This window comes from Chionomys nivalis, chromosome X (genome assembly GCF_950005125.1).
Source record: "Chionomys nivalis chromosome X, mChiNiv1.1, whole genome shotgun sequence".
Classification (NCBI taxonomy): Eukaryota; Metazoa; Chordata; class Mammalia; order Rodentia; family Cricetidae; genus Chionomys; species Chionomys nivalis.
The window spans coordinates 92,688,773-92,712,522 of record NC_080112.1 but is presented as its reverse complement, the minus strand read 5'-3'; the positions used below and the strand labels follow the sequence as shown (position 1 = coordinate 92,712,522).

The 23,750-nt window shown below is 35.4% G+C and overlaps 2 protein-coding genes across 2 annotated transcripts in view; one reads left to right on the top strand and one right to left on the bottom strand.

The window, feature by feature from the left end:
- Tmem164 (transmembrane protein 164) overlaps nucleotides 1-23,750 on the top strand; it is a 466,391-nt gene that overhangs the window by 277,526 nt on the left and 165,115 nt on the right. The window lies entirely within an intron of this gene.
- Ammecr1 (AMMECR nuclear protein 1) overlaps nucleotides 1-23,750 on the bottom strand; it is a 109,895-nt gene that overhangs the window by 42,205 nt on the left and 43,940 nt on the right. The window contains exon 2 of the mRNA XM_057759101.1: nucleotides 14,867-14,977. Within this exon, the coding sequence (XP_057615084.1) occupies nucleotides 14,867-14,977 (111 nt within the window). The remainder of the gene's footprint in view (nucleotides 1-14,866; nucleotides 14,978-23,750) is intronic.

Below are 23,750 nucleotides of genomic sequence, written 5' to 3'. Positions count from 1 at the left end.
TATCTAGCCTGATAACAGGGTTCCAGATATATGATTTGGCGCAGACAAAGAAAAGTTCTTATGTAGATCAGGAGAAAATCCAGAGGATGTTCAATAATGCCTTTATTTCTAAGGTTTCTGTTATTCTTTAACTCAATAATTTAAAGACAATCCATCTAAGCTGGGCGGTGGTGGCGCACGCCTTTAATCCCAGCACTCGGGAGGCAGAGGCAGGCGGATCTCTGTGAGTTCGAGGCCAGCCTGGTCTACAAGAGCTAGTTCTGGGACAGGCACCAAAGCTACAGAGAAACCCTGTCTCAAAAAAAAAAAAAAAAAAGACAATCCATCTATAAAAATACTACTTTAATTTTAAGTATTTTAATTTCTTTATTATTCCTCAAATCTCCGATAAAGAAAACATTATTCAAAAAACGGATTCTTGTACATCTAAATATGGTAAAAGAGGCATAAGCTTGATACCACATATACACAATTCCTTCCTGAAATCCATTTTTTTAATTTTTCTATGAGGAAAATGTCAGTCATAGGTACATTTATGTTCCACTTATAAAACTGTTTCTTCTTTTATGCTAACTTTTCTTAAGAGACAAATTACAAGGCAAAATGGGAAGAAGGAAAGAAAATGAAAGCAATGTTTGACCTAAATTACCTAGAAATCTGGGCTATTTACTTAATTATAATTTCTAAGAAATGGACTAACTTCTGACTCTCCAAATGAGGCTTCCATGTGACCAATTGTAGAGAAGAGCAGAGTCAGGGTGACTCTGCACAGTTCCCCTATGGGAAATCTTCCCCCAAAGCCCTCAAAGTCATAGATTTCAGAGTCGTACCTTCGTAGAACTTGAGGATTGAACTAGTATTCCATGTAAATCTATTGAGGTTAGCTGCACACCTTACACAGAAAGGGAAATCAAAGCGTTTAGACTGAGATTTCTAATGAGAAGCCAAATGAGAAGCTCTGACTGGAGTACAGGAGTTCATAAGACCTAAATTGACTAAGAAGATTGCTGTTAAGAAAAAAAAAAGCATATTTACGGAAATAGTACCTTGGGATTCTAAAAGACAACTCAGGAGAAGAGAAACTACACTGGAATAAACAAACTGGGGATACAAGGGAAGTTGTGGGAAACCAGGAGTTGAGAAACTGAATGCCCAAAGGAGAAGAATGCTTACTCAAAGATTTTTTTCCATCTGACATGAGACTGGAAGATTAGTTGAGTGAATGAAGCAAGAATCTATATAAAGAGAAGGGAGTGAAGTTATTGGAAGAAGAGCCGTGTAGGACTGTGTTTTGGAATGCAAGTTTTGGAGTTTGAATCCGAGTTAAATCCAGGTGCTATTGTATATTTGCTATTTTTCAGTAAAGTTGAGTTTTCCTTAGCCTTGGATTTCTCCAACTATATATAACATAAGCGATATGACTTCAACTTGATATGGTTTCCAAAGAGATTAAACGAAGCAATGTATAAAACACTTAGTAAATGTCCAGTACATAGAAAATAAAGGTTATTACTATGATTAGGAAAAATAACTATTATTATGTTTGAGACTTTTTTATTATATATTTTTATTAATACAATGTATATTGATCATATTCATGCCCCCATTCCTCCTTCCCATATATCTCTGGGTGTGGGATCACCATGTAGAGTGTGGTTAACCTACTAGGAGCCACACCTTTAACAGAAACGGACTCTCCCTCCCTCAGAAGCCAGCCAACTGTCAATAGCTCCTGAGGAATGAAAGCTGTGTACATTTCCCACTACTGAAGATATTTTTGATATAAAAGGAAACCTACCACAATAAACAAGGTTTTTTTTCAAGTTCTTATAATAGCTTCTATTACTGCAGGTTTAAAAGATGATTATTCTTATTTATTTAGTGTGAGTGTATATACACACACACACACACACGTGTAGAGGTCAGAGGACAAATTATAGTGGTCAGTTATCTCCTTTTACCAAGTGGGTCCAAAGAATCAAATTCAGGTCATTCAACTTGGAAGCAAGTGTCTTTACTCACTGAGCTATCTTGCTGGCCTAGTCTCTACATTGTACGGAAATAACGGCAAAAACATGATGCAAGGCATGTAGCTTAAGAGTTAGGCTTTACATTATGAAATGGTTCATTTATTATAGCATTCCTTGAAATCACATACATGCTAGATAAAACTAAAATACATAAATGTGCATACCCATATGTCTTCTATCATGTAAATATAGTCCATGACAGTGTCAGAAGGCCCGTGTTCTACCTCTAGTTCCAATTCTCTGTCATGAAGTTTTAGGAAAGCTGAAAGATATAGCTGCGATTCTAGCTTGAAATCTCAGGATTCCACTGCCCATCTGACTCTAAAAGTTTAAGATAGTGAGAAAAGTTGTGACGGCAGGAGCTTCAAAGGTTTTAAAACAAGGGCCCAGTTAAAATTTTTATGGATGGGTAGAAGGAATTCAATTGTAAAACTTTTATTTTACTACTCCTAAACTTTTGAAGATGAGGATATTACTCAGAGGTTAAGTTTGACCACTGCTAGTTAAAATGGCTTTCATGAAGAAGAATGTGCTACAGGCAGTCTGTGGCTTCTGGCATTCAAACTAACTGGTTTCTAGTGAAAGAATAATGAGGCAAGGTTAGAGGTGTCCAAAAATGAAATGGTCTACTTAGCTGGTTGTAAGCTCCAAGTCAATGGAAATAATTGATACAAAAACTAAATGGTCATCACTTGGAAGATTTAAAAGCAAATCAAGTAAGGACTGGCCCAGAAGACTTCTAAGGGTCTTTTCCAGCTCCATGGTCCTACAGCAAGTATCAGTTCATATGGAGCTTCTTCCATCACTTAAAGCTATTAAAATGAGATAGTCAGTCTTATGTTAATCTGCTCTGTAAAAGGTTCTGTGCTCAGTTCCTGTCCTCCAGTTCAATCAGACTGCAACTGGCCTTAAACCAACTCTTCACTATCAATTAACTTCAGCATCTCTTATTGGCTCAAGTACATTGACAGCATTGAAAGGTAACAGAAGCCAACAGAGGCAGACAAAAAGGAAGAAAGAAGACATGGGTATCAGGACCAAGTAAGGTTGCTACCAAGCAGTGAGACTGGTTTGTGTTTATGTGCTTTGACGTGGCTTGGTAAACTACCATTAAGGGCAATTTTATATCAGAGAGACAAACATATAAAGTCAATAATGATAATCTGATGGGTTAAATATTTACAACAGAGGCCTGAACAAAGTGCTGTGGGAACACAAAAGACTAACCAGTTTTGCTGGGGAGTGTCAAAGAAATTTCATAGAGGAAGTAACAAGCAAGCTGGGGCTTGAATGAGTAGGAGTTGGGTGGAAATGGGGCAAGGCATGGCTGGCAGAGGAAAAAAATGTTCAAAGCCAGAAAGACCTGAAAGAACATACATAGAAAATGGCGAATAACAATGCATGGCTGGATTGGAAGGTTGTAGCGAGGTAGGGTATGCTGCTTAGAAGAATAGGCCTTCTTCTGTATGGCCAGAGGGGAAAGAGTAGCTCCTTTAAGCAGTGCCGTAGACTGTGTCAACACATTAACTCTGGAGACTGCTCTGAAATGGTTTTGACAAGAAGCATGTGAGCCTCATGAGTCAAAATCAGAGCCTTGAGTAAAAGAGTGTCATAAACATTTGAGATCAAGAGATGAACGGAGGACCCACTTGATAGTGCAGAACCAGCTGAGACAATTGACTGGTGACATTTTGTTCCATGTCACATTGTGTGTGTGTGTGTGTGCATTTAAAGGAGAATTTCATAAACAAAAATGAGAGGGTGACACATTATATTGTCATTGATTTTTTTAATGATGGTTTTGTCTTTTCAAACAATAAGAACTCCTGCTAATAATTTACATGCGCAAGAGATAAAGGAAAACTTAAATTCCTACAAGTATATTTAAAATTTTATTTGTTCATTTTTCTTTTTATTTAATGTCAGACGTAGAACCAGAATGTACCAATGCTATATATAAATATGCCTCCTAATTTTCACAAGAAAACTATCACACTGGTATCATCTCTATTTTACAACTAAAGAAACTAAGACACCATACAAGTTCTTTAGCTTTTCTAATTTCACAAAGGTAAGGACCGGGGTAACCAGCTCTGCAATGCAGTTACTGCCTGCTCTGAAACTCCGGCTCTTTTCTTAAACACAGCCTCTTTTCTTAAAAATTAAATATAAAAGGCCTGTAAATTAACAGGCAAATATTGTTATTATCAATCAGAAAGACTATTCTAAGTAATTTACATTGAGATGTAAAGAGAGTCAATGAGGTAAGGACATTGCTATCTGGGAGAAGATCTGTCCAGGTTGAGAAAATGGTATGTGCAAATGCCCCGAGAAGAAACTGTACTTAACATGGTCAAAGAAAAACAAAGAGCCGGGCGATGGTGGCGCACGCCTTTAATCCCAGCACTCGGGAGGCAGAGGCAGGCGGATCTCTGTGAGTTCGAGACCAGCCTGGTCTACAGAGTAGTTCCAGGACGGGCTCCAAAGCCACAGAGAATCCCTGTCTCGAAAAACCAAAAAAAAAAAAAAAAAAAAAAAGGAAAAGAAAAGAAAAATAAAGAAGGCAACAGGCTAGGGCAACTGGAGGGACATATGAAAAGCAAAGCAGAAGATTAGGAGAAAGGGAAGCAAACAGAGCACTGTAACATTGTAGAATATTAATTTTACTCTGAGTCAATTACAGATTGTATAATGATACTGGCTTTTACTCTAGGCAGAAAGGAGTAGACAGAAATCTTGTCTCAGAGGGAGAGGCTAGCTATGCCAAAAAGTGTCTGTGGCTACACTGGCTAAAGGGTGAAGTATGCTGCTCTTAGCAATAATAAAACCTATCAAGTGGAAGAGATTTCACAAGAGAACACACAGTTTGAGACAACAGACACCCACTTTAGTGAGCTGCTACCTGAGGCACAGGAACATCTCCACCCACAACAGATGAGCACTTTAAAATGTAGCCTTTTAAGATGTACTTTTAAATGAGAAGCAATTGTACTTGATGGATTTTGCACACTGGTAAATTTAATCTAGTCCCACTGAAATATTTAACAGTGAGACTACTCTCACTAATTCTAGCCACTACTCTCTCCATTAGAGGTGGGAACTCTGAGAAGTAATAAAAAATTTCTTCGGGATTTGAAGTCCAGATTTTCTTTTTTTTTTTTCTAAAGTATTTTCAGGCTTGTTGAAGACCAACCTACGTTCTCTGTTTTCCTTCTACTCCAAAGAGCGAAAAACCTTTCTCCCCAAAGGCATATAGGCTCTCTTAAAAGAGCTTTCGAAAATAAATCACCAAGTTTTAATAGGCATACTTTTTCTTACAGAGTCAAAGCAAATATTAACTCCTCTCAAGACGGTTCAGTGTTAGAAGTCTTACTGTAGCCTGTCAGGGATCACGTTTGGGTTTTGTACTTGACCGTGCACAAGCTCTTGCCTGAGCTTTACCTGTCAACTACCTGGGCCTGGGATACAGGATGCTATGTGGAACAAACAAAGCAAACTGCCCGAACTGGAACTTGAATCAATGACCTTATTAGTAGCTTAAGTCTAGCCTAGTGAATGTTCACTCCTTTTCATGTGCAATCATGCTCCGCTGTTCCAAAGAATTTTCTGGATATAGTTAAGCAAATCAGTTCTCCTTATCTAGGGAGTATCAAAAGGTCATCTTATAAGAATGACTTAGGTTAAAAGCAGTCTGAAAAGTAAAAGGAAATTCTCTGTCCTGTCACTGCCAACAAAGTGGCTACCATTGGAACCTTTTAAACTGACTTTGTGGAACACATAAAGCAGGCATAAGGGTAGCTGGGTATAGCAACAGGAAACTGAGCTCTCAGAAATCCCTGTAATTAAAGCTTCTGTAGAATTTTCTATATGAATTTTTCTTATTTTTTTCTCTTTTAGTCTACAAAAGGACACAAATTAGCATTTCAATGTGGCAATGTTAAAAAAAAATTGGGAGGTGGTGGAAATGGGGACAATATGTGCTAATCTCATTTAAACAATGTTCCTACAGTTTGAATGTAGATATATAGGTTTATTTTGTGAGCTGAAGTAAGGTTGTCAAATTAATAAAATGAGGCTGGAGAGATGACTTAGTGGCTAATAGTACTTGTTGCTCTTGCAAAGCCCTTGGGTTCGTCTCCCAGAACCCCCATAGTAGCTCATAACTGCCTATAATTCAAGTTTCAGAGGATCCAATGCCTATTTCTGATCTCTCCAGGCACCAGGCACACACATGTGTTGCACATATTTGTAGGCAAAACATTCATACACATAAAAATAAATAAATCTAAAAAGTAATAAAAATGTTTTCTGATCACAACCAATTATTAGGCAGCACTTTTATATTCTTCATGTTAAAGATTTTAAATATACTAAGAAGTGTGCTACATAATTTCTCTCCACATATATATGTATATGGATATATGCATATAATTTATTTTGTTAACTAGAAGCAATTCAAACAATACAGCTCTTTGGTACCTTCATTTTATACCCAATATTTGTGATTTGTTTAAAAGCGAAAATAAAATGTAAAAACATCTGGAAGCTGTTTCTAAGAAAAATATATTCCTGATGCAACATGAAAGGCTAACACAGTGTTTGGCCTTAGAAGGACAACAAACTGTTATTAGCAATAAAAAAAGAATTTTCTTCCAGTGACTGCTACTTTGAATATACACATATGAAACACTTTATAGTCTGAGAGAAGGGCAAGGATCACAGAGAAAGACTTTCTTTTTGCCTTTTAAGGAAATCTTTTCAAAAGCATTTCTCATGCTCAAAAAAAAAAAAAACATAGCTAAAAATTTAATATGAAATTGCCACACCCAAACCTCAACATTTATTATTTTAAACCACCCAGATCACTACAGGCATCGCTCCTACCCCCCATCCCTAAATGTGGAAAAAGTGTATTGTTTGTGTCAGATTCTGGAATAATCTTGAGCTTACTTACATCAATATGTCTATTTTATTCTTCCCGAAGAGGAAGACACAAATCTGTTTTCTTGCTGGTGAAGGTGCTACATACTCAAACACTTTAGAACCAGTATTTATCACTGAAATATTCAGACCAAATAAATCGACTTTCAAAGCCAGCCATGGAGGCACAGGTCTGTAATTCCAGATACTCCAGAGACTGTGGTAGGAATATCATGAGTTTGAGGTTGGACTGTACACGTAATAAGACTCTGTAACTCCCCCTAAAAAAGCAATATATATATTAATTACCTGAGTATAATTTTAGGCCTCATTTAATATAATAATGCCAGATAATAATTCTATTCTAACATAGCTTTACCAATTCAATATTTCATCAGAAGAAATGAGACCTCTGGATTCTTAGAAAAGGAGGTGAATATGAGCTTATACTACAACAAAATTTGAATTAGCTTTTAATGTAAATGGATCAGAGAAAAAAACATTAATTTTTGTCATCATCTGTCAAACAACAGGGCTATGATTTAACTTAGTTCTAGATATTTTTTGGTAGTGTGTGCTTGTGTTTGTGTGTGTGTATGTGTGTGTATGCATACTTATGTCTGTGTATGTATACACACATTTTTTGAAATAAATTATTTAATCTTGAAAAATTTAATGGGTATAAGTGTTTTGTCTGCATATATGTGTGTTGCCCGTGGAAGCTAGAAGAGTACTTCTCTAGAGCTGGATTTACAGATGATTGGGAGCCACCATGTGGGGGTTGGAAATTGAACCCGGGTCATCTGGAAGGGTAGCTATTACTTTTAACTGCTGAGCCATCTCTCTAGCCCAACACAAATACTTTTACAAGTCTTTTTATTTCAAAAGATTTTTTTCATACTAAGTTCATTTCCCCTTTTTAAAATATGATGTGCTGGGCATGGGGATATATGCCATTAATTCCAGCTCTTAGAAAGTAGAGGCAAGTGGCTCTTTGTGAGTTCAAGACCAATGTGTTCTCTTTTATTTTGTATTTTTTGTTTGTTTGTTTTTGGTTTTTCAAGACAGGATTTCTTTGGAACTTTGGAGCCTATCCTGGAACTTGCTCTGTAGACCAGGCTGTCCTCTAACTCACAGTGATTTACTTGCCTCTGCGTCACGAGAGCTGGGATTAAAAGTGTGTACCACCACTGCCCGGCCAAGACCAGTGTGTTCTATATATCAAGTTTCACTGTAGTCAAAACTACATAATGAGACCTTGTCTCAAAAGAACAAACAAAAACATTAAATGATATTCATCTCTTGAAATATGCAAAATCATATATAAGGTTTCTTGGCTGACAACACTCTGAATACATCCTTGTAGAAATAAATCATATACAATAATTTACACCTAGTAAAACAACTGGCTAGTTGAAATAATTGTATAAACTGCATTAAGGGTGTTTCTGTTTTATCACAATGCAAAGTATCTGTGTTCATCTCTCTTGTCTCTCAGACAAAAACCTATTCTGCTTAGTACTGTAATTATTTATTTACCTTTTTTCCTACTATTTCATAAATTCCTATGGCAAAACACAGATTTCAGGAAGAATAATTTAAACATGATTTAAAAAGGGAAATATCAACATCCCAGGAGCAAAGAGGTTAAGTTCACAGATGTATGTAAGAATACAGTCAATTTCTTGTATTTCACTCTTTGCCTGTCAAAGTCAAGAATCAAGAGGCCTGACATGGAAAAAGCCCCATCTGCAGCTCTCTAGCAGCTTTTTTACAGACCGCCCATTTTGCTTTTCTGCCCTAAGGCACTGTGCCTGTGGCACTTAATCAAAGCAGCAGGGGAAATCCAAGTGGAGATGCAGGAGATCTGAAAGATGTGATAGGGAATTAGAATCTGATACATTCAGTGCATTTAATTTCTACGGCAGGAGGTGCTAGATGAGTTCAGACAATTCTCTCTAATTCAGGAGCCATTAGCCATACTGGGAATGGTTCTTGCTCTTTCGTTTCCCTTTCCACATTCTGCTGGTCAATCTTTTTGGCCATATCTCTGCACATTAGCTCAACCTTGGGATAATGAAAAGAGTGCATTAACCCAGCAGCTAAAATGAAGATCTCAGATTTCTGCAGCTAAGTATCTTCATCATGCGTTCCTAAGGGTAATAGTGAATAAAGAGCATATGATTATCTAGGTTCCAAACTGTACCTTAAGTTAAATACTCTATAAAATCTGGCAAATTTTCACTTGGTAATTGCACTGAAATGACTACAGTAGTTGTGAGTTTTAGAACCCGGACCATCCTCCTTTTTGCAAAGGGTAGAACATAGATTATAAATTAAGGTAATTAAGTTTACATTGTATTTCTAATAAATCTCTTTTTCCCAAAGCATACTTGAGCCGGGAGTCTTGCCATAGATACAAAAATAGTTTGTCCTCAACATCTCAGGAATGAGCTGCTATGACAATAATGTACAGTCAGAAGCAACTCACTGACTAAAAATCAATCTTGGTGATGCTAATGTAAGGACCAATATAACACAAAAATAGAAAAGAATTTGTTTAATTTAATTATTCACAATGAGCCATGTGTATTGCTAAAATAATCAATCACGAGAATTGGTGCATAATAGTCTATTCTGTCTGAGTGGAAAAACATAATTATGTTGCTTTACAATGGTTGTAAATGCATACTACTCTACAAAAAAGAGAGATTATGCCACCAAATATAAAAGAAAATTCCATTTACAATGTGTCTAGTCATGCAGAAGTACCCAATCTAAATAAGACCTTTCAAAGAAAAGTAAAAAGCAAAGCTTGTTTGGAATTTTCAATATCTTAAACAATCTAATCAAAAGCAAACATTTTGTAACTTGCAAACAACCCCTCGCTTGCTTTTCTTGTTATTCCATTTCAGCATACACACATATATGCACATATACACATCACTCAGGCGCACAGACTCAAAGAAAATCAAATTCAAAATCAAAACGGACTCTTTTCCTTTTATATGTTTACTCCATTTCTTAGAAAGAACTAAACCTCCACTGCTAATTTCTGAGAATTCAGAGCACAACAAAAGCAACATAGTGAGGATTCCAGCTCCAGGTCCGGCCATAACCCACATAATTAGCTGTTCAGAGAAGACTCTATGGACAATGAAATAGAAGAGAAAAAAGACAGTCATCTTGTAAGTGGGGTGACTGGTCTCATCCCTGTCCTTACTAAGTATCAGTCACTTCTGTATTCTAAAATACCATGTTTTCATCATGGATTTATATAAAGAATTAGAGCTGTGCTTTCAAAAGCAATTTATAAGACACTTTCATTGACTGAGAAGATTGCATTCCTTTCTTAATCCTAATTCTCCAACATACAAAAGTATGTTTTTAAGTAGCAAAAATGATCTTTCTATTTTCTAGCTTATGAAAGCTATAAATATACATAAATACTAAAGCTATTGGTTTAAAAAATGGTACACACTATAGACTACCCTTATTCACAAATGACTATTTAAAGTATAGGCACTGCAAAAGAAGGAACTCATGTACTTCACTGCCAGTCTGTATTTTATGAACGTTTATCTGTGACTCTCAGCTCGACATCCTGCTTCTTGCTCACTATATCTTTCCTGCTTTTGTCTAAATGAGCCTCCCAGGAGAAGGAAAAGTTTGTCTTCCTCCAAGTCCCACATCATAATTGTCACAAAGTTTTCATACTTTGTAATTATGTATTTCTATCATTGGGAGAAAATCACCAGCCAATTTATAAAGTCTTGTTTCAATTTAAAAGAAATCAAAATTTCAATTAAGTAAACACTTTGACGATGAAAAATTTTAATTAAAAACTTCATTTATGAATCAAAACTTAATCCAGGATAAAAAAAACTCGTAATTTTTAAAGAACTATTTGAAAAGATTAATGACTTATAAGAAGCTATGTGACTGTCATGCGAGAGAACTATCTTCTAATGGAGTATTCAGGTATTTAGCATGCCCATCTTTATTGCAGCATTAGTCACCATAACCAAAAAGTAGACACTTACCACGGGGAAAATTAAACCATTCTGGAGATAAGCAGTGGTGACGATTACACAACAACATGAAAGGTATTTATGATCACAAAAGTGTATATTTTAAAATTATAAAATATTTTATTTACATTTTACCAGAATAAGAAAAGGTATAACTATAAAACTGAATGTTTACCTAATCATGGATGAAGGTAACAAATAACTAGGTATTCTTATTTTTAACCTACCTGTTATTAAAGAGTGGGTTATCATTCTACTGCCCTACTTGCTCCCTGGTTAATACCTTCCCAGAGCCCTAAGTTCACCTGATTCTATTTGTCTGGTTGTGAGGTGCGGGCTTTATGATGTGGAGACTAGACTCCCAAAAGAATCACTATTTGCTATGTTTAGAAATTCTGAGTTCTTCTTGATGTCTAGGCTATGCAAACAAAAATTACAAGTTCCTATCTCAAAGTAGTATTTATATAAGCATTTTTCTTTTATATAACAATTCAAATAAACTTTATTCATAACTCTTCACTAGAATTTTTGAAAAATTGTTGATTACTGACTTATTAAATTCATGGTAACATTTTGAGTTCATTATTTTCATGATAAAGCTAGAAATAAAATCAGAATAGTAATTTTACTTGTTTATAAGGTCTTATTTTAATCTAACTTAATGAAAGTTTCCATTAAGGGAACACATGACAGAGATTTGGGTATATATGTCACAGTGAAAAATATGTAGTCAGTCCATGGCCTAAATTTGAATCTGAGTTCCACCACTCACTAGATGCATGACTGAGTAAATTATTTAAATTCTTTAATCTCCAATTCCTCACTAAAAATGTAGGTATTAATACCTAAGAGTTATTATGAGAGAAGCACAAAGCTCCTTCCAAATGTCTAACACAGAAATAGCTTAACAACAGCATAGCATGTAGGAAACAAACGCACTGCTGGAGTCAGGCGAGGATGAGAGACGAGCTCAGCACCTCACTGCTTAATGAGGCCTGCCTGAGGATGGATGCAAGGGGAGAAGGAGTCATTGTCTTCAGTTGCATACCAACTAGTAAGACCACTAAGCTTCAATACATAGTTCCAAACTCACGGTCATACAGACAACCCAGGTTAAACTCAGTGGGTCATAAAGAAAACAGAGACATGGATGTGGGAAAAAGACCTGTAGGCAAGGCGGGGAATGACAGTGATCGGGAGATAAAGAAAGTAGGGTAAGGATCAGGATGTATTATATAAGACTGTCAAATAACAAATTTAATTAATCAAAAATTATTTATCTTTAAAAACACTAATTCAAAATACATTTCTCTAGACACTCACACATTCAAACACACATACACACACAGAGGTGGGTATGTAAGCATGCTTTGGGGACTTAAAGCACTGTAATATTAAAACTTCTAAAAATGACTTCATACAGTTTGTGATTTTACAATGAATTTAAACACATTAAATTTTTACAAGATTTCTTTTGTTTATATCTTTCAAATAACATGATTTGTAATATGTTAATTAGATTATATTGCACATAAAAATGGGAAGCAAACCAGATGCATATATGTATATATAGAAAACACAAAGTAAGTATATATACATACATTCCTTTTCAATGTACTATATACAATTTAAGGAAGCTGTATAGAAATACAAGGAAAAGGTTGAAAAGTAAACAGGATGTTCCCAGCCACCGACCATAATGCAATGAGAGTAAAAAGGTACACAAAAGCAGGCATTTTTGTGTGAAAAATTCACTCAGTTCACATTAATGTAAAAAAAAAAAATTCACCAGCACAGAAGAGTTGGATATTCTCATCTTCCAGGCAAAAACCATACTGCCACCATCACAAAAGATTTTAAAATATGGAATATTTGATAATGGAATTTCTTCCACAATTTCACTTAAAAGCACAAAGAAACTCTATAAATTGTGTGTATATAAACATAAGTAAAAATTATAATTTATAACACTTGCAAATTTCATCACAGGCTCATGTTTACAACGTTGTATTTCTTGGAATTCTAACACCATAAGACTATGGAGTAGAAGGAGAAAGGGGATCTGTAGTCAAATAAACTGTAGTCTAGAAAATGCTGCATTATATAGTTTTAGATTTAAAACAAGACTTACACACAAGGGCCTGAAACTTGCTGCAATCAAGGAGAGCTTTTTACATTTATCAACTGGTGATGGTGTTTCCCAAGTTCGCCTGGCACAGAACTTTCTTTCTCAGGAAATGTCAAGGAGCCAGTAAGCCGCATAAGAAGTTACTTCGGGAAAAGTCTAATAAATTATCCATTACGTGTAGTAAACAAGCAATTTCATATGTATCGGTTTCCTCAAAATGTAGTCACTTAAAGAACTGATTAAGTCCCCAAATGAATCTATCTTATTTTATATTGAAAAATATTTATTTCAAGGGGAGCATTTATACTCTTTAGTGAACTGGAGTTCTTTTCAGAAGGTAGATGATGGATGGATGGATGGATGGATGGATGGATGGATGGATGGATAGATGATAGATAGATAGATAGATAGATAGATAGATAGATAGATAGATAGATAGATAGATAGATAGATGCATACATAGGTAAGTAGAAGGGATATGTAGGTAGATAGATAGGTAGATGGATGGACGGACGGATGGATGGATGGGTGGATGGGTGGGTGGATGGATGGACGGATGAATACAGGAATAAAAATATTTTATCTCTCACGAACTTTGTGCTGTTTAATGAAGTTCAAACACCCAGTTTCTCAGTTAAGAAGAGACAATAAATGTGTTCCCAACCTACTGTATATTTTTTTCTTGCAATTCACTATGCATTGAGAAAACCTTGCAGCTATGAGCTATTACATACCTTCAAACATGAGATTATTAAACTTACAGTTTTTTTTAATTAACTGGTGTTAGAAGTCTGAATTTATACAATTCTGCAGCAAGAAAATGAATTTTTACGTTAATCCTGAAGTAAAATAATTATTTCATTCTAACACCTATACTGAATATATAGAAAAAATACAAAAATTATTATTTTACCCATGAAGTTAGGCAACTTCTCCCAAGTACCAATAGTTAGTTAGCAAGGACCAATTTCTTATTGTACCAATACTGTGTGGATTACAACCATGTGTCAAAGAGCCATACTAAAACATGAACAAAACCAGGAAATACCTTTAATAATAGCTCATGATTTAAGACATTTTCTTCTTCTGAAATAATTTTGGAACACAATTTGCTAGAAGTTGTGTTTAAAAAAATAGATGGCATGTTAGATAGCTTTCTGTGAGTTGAGAAATTAAGAACAACATCTTAAGAAGTGTAATGAGGCACTCATTACTCTCTCATTGTGTTAGAGGAAACAAAATAAGCAAGCTACAATTAACTTGAGGGTGAAGTGTGAATGTGAATGATTACAGTGCCAGGCTGTGACATCACTTTCTTCCTAGGATTTCTTTTGAAGTTTTAAAGCACATAAAAGTATAGCAAAATGTATGAAATGAAGGAAAAACCACTCTTTTTTCAAAGGACGAAAGGGGATAGAAATAATACTTTTGGTAACTCATGGACATTTATTTAGTCATTCATTTTCCAGTTACACAAAATAAGATGCTGCTGGAAGAACCAAAAAGATCACTTTAAAAATCTATGACAAAAAAAAATCTATGACAAGATATATGTCACCAGAGCATTTTATATAATAATACATAGCAATAATACTTTATAAGAGAAGTTAATTGGATACCAAAAAGGAAAATGACTAACAAGAAAAGAGAGAGGAATGTCAATAATTTCGTAAGTGAAAAGGAATTAAAGTATTAGGTTCAAGTATTGTAAGATTTTTTTATAAGTAGATGTAAATGAAACAAAAATTGGTCTTCACCTGGTAAGTGTGTACTCCCTGAGTCCTGAATGCAAATTCATGGCAGAAAAAGTACCTATGCATCCACGCAATCTTTTGTCTCGACCAATCTTCCATGTTACAAACAGTGGGCTGTAACAGAACATAAAATACGGTAAATCAGTCAATTCAACCAAGCCAGCGTTTATTGAATATTTACCATATGCTAGGTTAGGTGATTGAGATATAAAGACTAAAGACAAGCCCTCAAGAGGTTCAAGGTTTAGCTCAGTAACAGTGTTTTCTACATTGTGTTGAGATGTCTTCTATACATTAGGCACCAATATTAATGTTTTCCCGAAGTATTTCTGTTAATCCTCATCAATAATTTCTCTCTCTTTTTTTTTAAAGATTTATATATTATGTCCACAGTGTTCAGCCTCTATGTCTGCAGGCCAGAAGAGGGCACCAGATCTCATTACAGATGGTTGTGAGCCACCATGTGGTTGCTGGGAATTGAACTCAGGACCTCCGGAAGAGCAGTCAGTGCTCTTAACCTCTGAGCCATCTCTCCAGCCCCTCATCAATAATTTCTCATCAACAATTTTTGCAGATTGAAGGTATTAACTTCTTGTTTAAAGACCAAACATAGTAAAATAAAGCACTCAAACTTGGTAATGTTGAAAACAGAGCTAACTCATCACCAATGTCTGCAGAATTCCCTGTTTAAAGCTAGATCACTGACTGATTTGTAAGTCTGATTTAGAAAACTGGTAATGGGTAATCAAGCAGCTTTTCTGAAAACACAGGTTTGCAGGAAGCCAACACAGAGGCAGACATAGTCACAGCTAACTAACACAAGGCAGACGAAAAGAAGCATTATAAATCATGCCAAAAATGCCATAAATTAAGCTATAGGGATAGGAAAACATTTCATCAGACCTCATAATCTTCAGTTTGCCCTAGTAAAGTCAGGATGGTTCAGATAGGTGAAATGAACTGCAAACATTAATTAGCAAATACCCTTAAACGATTAAGTCTGAAAAAATATGCTGCAATTCAAATAACATTGTATAATCTACACACTTTAGGACATTTTGCAAAAATATAAATACACCACAGGTAAAAGGATCTGTATTACTATGAATATTCACAATAATAGTGGCATAATATATTTCTGCTTTCTAAAATATTTAAATTTATGGGACTATACCATATTTTATATATTACTCATTATTCAGTAGTGCATTAGAGAACATTCTCACTTTAAAATTAATGTTCTTTGGGAAACAAGATATTCCCTTAAAGACATTTAAGCATCCACCTCAAACATTTAAATTATGGCAAGTTCTGACAAGATAGGCACAATAGCAGACTAGGTCCCAAACAAATCCCACAGACAAACCAGGGTACACTATGACAATTTCACTTCCTCTACAAACTCAATGTTCAGTAGCACTGAAAACCATTACTGCAGTATCAGGGCAAAGATGACATTCAGGCACGACATGACTTATACTAAAGGTAGTAAAGTAAATACAAAAAGGACAGCCCAAATTTTCTGCTTTTCAGCTCTTATGTGCTATATAAAAATAATTTGAGATTATAATCATCCATTTGAAAATTTTCCTTTAAATCCTCTTGATTAGCAATTCTTAAAAGGACAAAAAATTAGGTGGGAATTACACTATCATGATCTCTTTTCATTACTCAGAGAAACACTAGCATCTAAAGATTTATACATTCTTTAAGATAAATTTAACCTCTTTATTTTTCCATTTTCCAACTTAGTGTAGTCCACATCTGCAACCACTCCTATGGACAGCAACATCTTCAACTCTTTCTCATCACAATGACTAGACAATATCCCTACAGAAGACAGGTCCTCTGATACCTTTGACACAGTGAAGTTAGTCATCCTGTAATCTACATAAATCCATGCATCCCAAGTACCATGATGACTTTTCAATAACAGACCAACATCATATATTCTCATCACCAGAGTGACTTAAAAAAACATAGAAATGGGAGTGAATTTATTTCTTACCAAAACACTTTAAATGAAAGCAATTATTCACCCCACTTCTATTATTTACCCCACTATAATACATACATGTCATTCTTAAAATAATGTAACATCTTCTCAAGTAAATTCTCAAAATACACAGGACAGGAGAACCACACATACTGAACACTATTCTTAATGATGAAATATTTTGGGAGGGATTCAACCACATGGTAGGGGAAATTGTATGTCATTTATTATGCTATGCTCGTCCTTTGGGGAACTGCTAATATACGGCCAAGGGTGCTACAGATTGCATTTTTGCAAGGCAGCCTGGGAAGAAAAGGCACTTCACAATAACCCAGGGCATGTGGATATGAAAAACTTGTACCGGGAATGGGTAGTCTGACAACAGCCTTTGTAACTTGCGTGGTCTCTTTCAAATGGAACATTCTTTGGATTTTTGACATTATTGAGTATGTATTCTTAAGAGTTCTCATAACAGGTAAAGTAGATGATGCAAAATTATCTGTTATTTCCCATTTTTTCCTGCCCTAAGCAATACTCACTTTGAGAGTTGAGATTGCAGTAAAGCAGCTGTCAAGAAGGGGAGGGAATGACACCCCTACTAAGATGTTTGAAGATGTAAGAATTCAGACTTTTAATAGATATTAGAAAGTTTTTCTGTAAATGTCTGAGTCTCTCTCACATGTCATTTACAAACATGCATCCAATATCTTTTATCTGTTTTTGTTTTTTTTTTTTTAAAAAAAGGTGTTCACAGACCTAAAAATAAAGTGTCTAAAAGCATCGTTTAATAGGGGAAAAAAGAATCTAGGCAGTTGAGCATTTTAAAATAGATATACAACAAACCACTGAGCCCAAAGGTAGCATCATGTGCATAACAATGACACTATCCAGGCAATGCCTGCAGGAACATTCAATGTGAAGTACCTAAAAATAGTAACAACATATTTTCATTCCAAACAGAGGAAATGAATAGGTGATTTCATTCTTAAATATGGTATTAAAACATGTATGAGTTCGCCAAAGTACATAAGCTAAGCCACCAGCATAAGCAGAATCAGATCAAAGGGAAAAGGGGGTTTCTGAGCCTGCTGAGAGGAGCTATTCAATGACAAGGAATAAAGGAAAATAGTTCATAGTAAGGCAAAGACTGAATGTTTTTGGAAAATGCTTTTGCCATATGGTTTAAGGCCACCTACATACACTGAAAAAAATACTACAAACTACAAGAAGGATCAAAAAATGAGTTGAAATATTAATGGAAATATTTATCTGAGGGTAACCAGATGTAGCTTTTAAAGGAATTATCCTACTTCTGAACATTTTGTACTGTATGTTCTGAGAAACATTTGGAGGTTGAGAAACATTTGGAGAAAAGTAAACTTCATCTCCCTAAGCCTGTACATAGAAACAGGAAACAACCACCTAATCTAGGGGAATCTCACTGCCAATTGGCAGCCAGTAGTGTCAGATCAAAAGTGGCTCTCAGAAATGTAGCTGTTATGGAACAATAATGGTACAAAGAGCAATCTGTACAGGATTCTCCGGGTTTCATGCCACTTCCAATGCCCTCTTCTGAGACGGTCTATTGATTTAAGCCACAACACATTGGAAATGTGTTTGTAGGACTGGAATACAATTACATGAGACATTGAAAAGATGTATTTACTTAACAATAGTGTAGTGCAAAGCCTACCTCTCTGCAAAAACAGAAAATGGTAAGTTTAAAAAGCATAGTCCATGGTGAACTCTCACTTATGTTTAGAATGAAGCTTACAGGTAACAACAGCAACTCAATAATATAAGCCTACTTGCTACGGACATTCAACGAGATATTTATTTTAGAGGCAGATAAAAAGAAAAAGAGAAAAGGCCTGCATCTTAGTTTGTTTCTTATACCACCAAATAATGATTGTCAAGTGTACTTGGTCTCATCAGCAACTCAGTTCAAAAATCCAATTATGCTCCTTATACCATGCAACTAAACTCCAGGATCCAGGGAGTTTAAGTAAAAATAAAAATGATGGTGTCTTCTTTCCACCACTAAACTAAGAAATTTCTCTTCATATTTCAATAAGAAGTTGTGTGTTTTCCTTTCCAAGCCATATAAATTACAGTTTTCATGAGTATAAAATATCCGAATATTATTACATCCTGAATTAGTCAGCAAGGGCTGCTATTATCATAGGCTGCATTGCTTAAAGAAACTTTACTTATAGCTTTATGAGCTAAAAAAATTCATGATCCAGGTTATAATCAACTTCAGTTCTTCGAGAACCCGCTTCCAGGCTTATAGAAAGCTACGTTGTCCTCACACGCCATTTCCTGTGAGCATGGTGAGGCAGAATCTCCAAGATAGTGAGTACAGCTGTCATGTAAATTACCACAGGGTAAGAAAATTCTATGGAGTCTACACAGTTCACCATATAAATGAGCAGAAGGGCCGGTCTCCTTCCATCCCTCGTCTTCTCGACAGTGCAAAATTAGCTGAAAAGATGACAGGATGCAGTAGAAATGCCAGACCATCTACAATAGTGGTTCTCAACCTATCTAATGCTGTGACCCTTTAGTACAGTTCTTCATGTTCTAGTGACCCCAACCATAAAAGTTTGTTGCTACTTCATAACTGCAATTTTGCTACTGTTATGGATCACAATGTTAATATCTGTGTTTTCCAATGGTTTTAGGTGACTACTGTGAAAAGGTTGTTTGAACCCAATGGGACACAACCCACACTGATCTAAGAAAAGATCAACACCAATTTACAAGTCTTCAAACTGGTCCTATTAGAAATCCAGAGCAAAGCCTACTATTTCATCCTTGATGGATTACCAACAAAAGGATGGCTTACTAACACCCTTTCTACCTCCCCATGCCTTCTCATTTCATGTTCTCCTGTATCTATGCTGCCATCATGAAATCTAGGTCTTCTGTCTATTCTCCACAAACTGTCAACTGAATGAAAATTTCCACTTACACATGTTTAATGATTATTCAGCTAGGGATGGGATCTGATCATTTAATTATGCAATTTATATTATAGAATGAATAATGCTTAGGTTCCAGATAACCTGAATCTCAGAGCGACTGGAAATGAGAGAAAATAGGCTAAATTGGAAGAGACAGGGGAGAAACAGTAAGGTTCAAATGCATTTGAGACTTTTTTGTTCACACCATTTTTATTATAGAAGAAAATATAGTAAACAACAACCAAACAAACACCATAGCTTTATACTACACTCTCCCTTCAACCCCTGTATGGAGTCTGAGAAACTAAAGCAATACAGCTAGATAGCATGGATAGTATAGAAGAGCATAAATATCTAAAACTGAGAATCAAGAATTACTTTATTCTAATACTTTTTCGGTTTAGTCTTCACAGAGATAAAATAGTAACAGCATTATATGCTTCCACCCTCCCATTTCTATATTTCTAAAATGCCAGAGGAAGGAGAGGTAAAGTCTAGCAGAGCTGGAAGTTCACAATTCTCTTTATAATCAAGTCTAATCACACTGACATAGTCACCCCAATCAAATGCATACTTTAGATTATCTTGATTCTGCCAATTGTTGAACTGAAGGACCCATTTCTTCCCCTTAGCAAGACTAACTCAACCATTTTCAGCAAACTTCTTTAAAAATTCAGTTTCAGGTCGAAAGGCTGTCTTATTTTTTATTACAGTCCAATTTAGATAAGAATGATTACCTAGACTGGAAAAAATAACATACCTGTACATATTTTCTTTCCCTAATTTATATTACAGTGGGTGCTGAATTTAATACACGGCAACATTCTGAAAATGGACTAGCTATGGCTTCTTTCCTGACATATGGAACACACCACAATTTTTATTACTTATGTATCTAATGCACTAATTTTAGGCGACAATTTACTACAGATTTCAAAAATGAAATAATTTCCATTTGAATTTCCTACTCTGAAAACATTTTTCTCAAAGAGCTTTAAATCTTGCAACTCAGCTTTTGCTATGAAAAGGGTTATTTTAATATGAAACAGACCAAGCAAAAACGGACTTTATTATTGACATCTGAAGATGCCTTGGCATGAACAAAATTAAGAAAATTAGGTCCATAAGTTTTAGAAAGAATATTAATGGACACAGTTAATGGATATAGTCTCCTCATATTTCTTTCTACTACTAAAGATTTTTATGGGACTTTGCTTTGGCACTTTCTTGTGACTGAGTATGCAGCACAATCAGGGAAGCCACAACACTTTGAAGAAACAACTAAAGAATGGGACTTTGTATCTATATTTTACCTCCTCGGTTAATGATCTATACTTAACCATCTTGTCCTTGCTGTGGAGCCCACTCAGGAGAAATGGAGTAGATAGGAAACAAACACGCTGATTAATTTAAACGCTAATGTAAAATGAGCTGGAAAATCATTTTAGCTTCTTCATCCTAGATTTTATCTTCTTTCTGATTCCATGGAGATCTGATGAACTGTGTCAGCTTAATAAGTAAGACCCTGTAATAAAACTGATGCATTTGTTTCTTATGTGCTTTCTGGATTTAGCAAGGTTAACTCTTTGGATTTTAAGGTTCTTCCTTGGAGTGCATGTTCTTGCAGAAGACAAGAACTGGAAAGACAGCTTGAGAGCAGAAAATCAGCAAGACTGTCTCATTTTAGAGAGAACAAAAGCAGATTCCAGGGACAAAGCGGACAAATGGCACTATAGTTGTCCTCTCCTTCTTTCTTTTACCTTTCAAATAACAGCTGAAACTCCCAAAAACTTCTACCGTGAACTACATAAGAGGTTGAATGTATGTGTGCGTGCATGTACATGTGTGTGCATGCATGTGTGGTGTTGAGGACTGAACCCAAGGGAGGTGTGTGTGTATGGTGTTGGGAATTGAACCAAAGCCCTCGTAGAAGTTAGGTAAACATTCTATCATTGAGCTAGACTTGCCGGGCCTGCAGTGTTTCTATAGATGGAATTGATATCTTTCTTCCAAACTGCTTCTTAAACATCACTTTTACCAAAATATAATTTGCATGTAAAAAATTACCAGTATCAAATATAACATTCAAGAAACTATGGCAAATGTACACATATATGTAAGTTGAATCACAGTCAAGGTTTGGAACTCTTACTATTATCCCAGAGTTCCCTCATGTCCTTTAGTAACAGCTTCCTTTCTTGAAATCCTAGGCCCTGGCAAGCACCAATCTACTTTCTAGTTTTGCCTTTTCTAGAATTCCATACAAATCATCACCCTATCCACAATCCATTTTTGTCAGTATTCTTTCACCTAACATGCTGCTCTGGATATCTAAGCATTTTGTGAGCTCATTATTATTGCTTAGAACTCCACTGAATAAATACACCAAAAAAAAAATGTATCCAGTAAACTGCTGATAAATATGTATGTTGCCTTTAGTTTGGTGACAGATATGTAGGTTGCTTACAGTTTGGTGATGAGTATACAGGTAGCTTCTTGCTTGGAACTATTACAATTAAGGACACTGATATTATTTCTCTTCAACTTCTTAACAGCTTAGTGGTTTTTGTGTGTGTGTGTGTGTCTGGGTTTGTGTGTGTATGTAAATATGCCTCTTTTTTAAAAAAAAAAATAGGGTTTTTACTCAGCACTGTGCTACCAAGACTTAAGGTTGAATTTGAGATTCTGCAGGCTAAGACTCCCAATTAGCTGGGATTATAGGCACATATCTCCAAGTCCAGCAAAAATAAACACATTTAATACACACATTCAATGAGTTTGTATAGTTGCAAACAACTATAATACTACCATCACAATCAAGGAAATAGACATTCATCAGCTCCTCCCAAACTGCATCCTTTTAGCTTTGTTTTGTACTAGGGATATTTAACATGATATTTAACTTCATCAATTTTGAGATAAGCACATATATTAACTAAAGGACTACACTGCACAGATCTTTACAGCTTATGGAAAGTGGAACTATAACAACACAGAAAGAACAACCCTTCCAGCCCTGCCGTAAGCTTCTAGTAAGCATTATTACAGACTTCTCACATAAGCATCATCACGCGGTGCTTGTAATCATGCAGTGTTTGTCCTCTTGTGGCTGCTTTATTTCACTTAGCATAATGCTCTCCAGATTAATCCACATTGATGTAAATGCCCAGATTTCTCCATTTTAAAAACTTCCATTTTAAATAACATTTCCTTTATTCGTTTATTGCTAGGAGTTATTTCCATACCTTAGCTACTGTGAATAACATAAGGCATACTAGACTGGGGATAAACCCTGAGTTCCTGTTTTCAATTCTTTTGAATATGTACTCCAATGTGGGACTGCTGGAGCACTGTGGTGATTTTGAATTAAAAATTGTCAGCAATTCCTACACTGTTTTCCATGGCTGCTGCACACCAACAGGTTCCAACATCGTCTGCCTCATGGTATGAATTAGGAACAGTTCTATTGTCCTCTATATTCTGAGTTTGGTTTATTTGTTCTTTAAACATTTGATAGGATTTACCATTAAATATATCATAAATATATAAAAAATATAGTTTTAATTGTTGAATGATATTTAATTATACAGTTAATGTCTTTGACAGATTCAAACTTCAGATTTCCTAGTTTTTCTGTCCATTTTGATCAGTTGTACCTTTCAATGAATCTTTTCATTTATCTTATCTACATTGTAGAAATCCCTGGCATAATATTCAGCAGAATATTCTCTTATTCTTTCAGTGGCTTTAAGAGCTGTAGTTAAGATCTATTACATTGTCTCCAACACTGGATATTTCTGTGAACATGTCTTTTCTCCCTTTTAATCTTGTAAGTCTAGCTATAAGCTCAGCAATTTTATTGCTCTGTGTGCTGATACCTTCTTTGTATTTTGCCTGTATTGCTTGTTCTCCATTCACTCGGTTT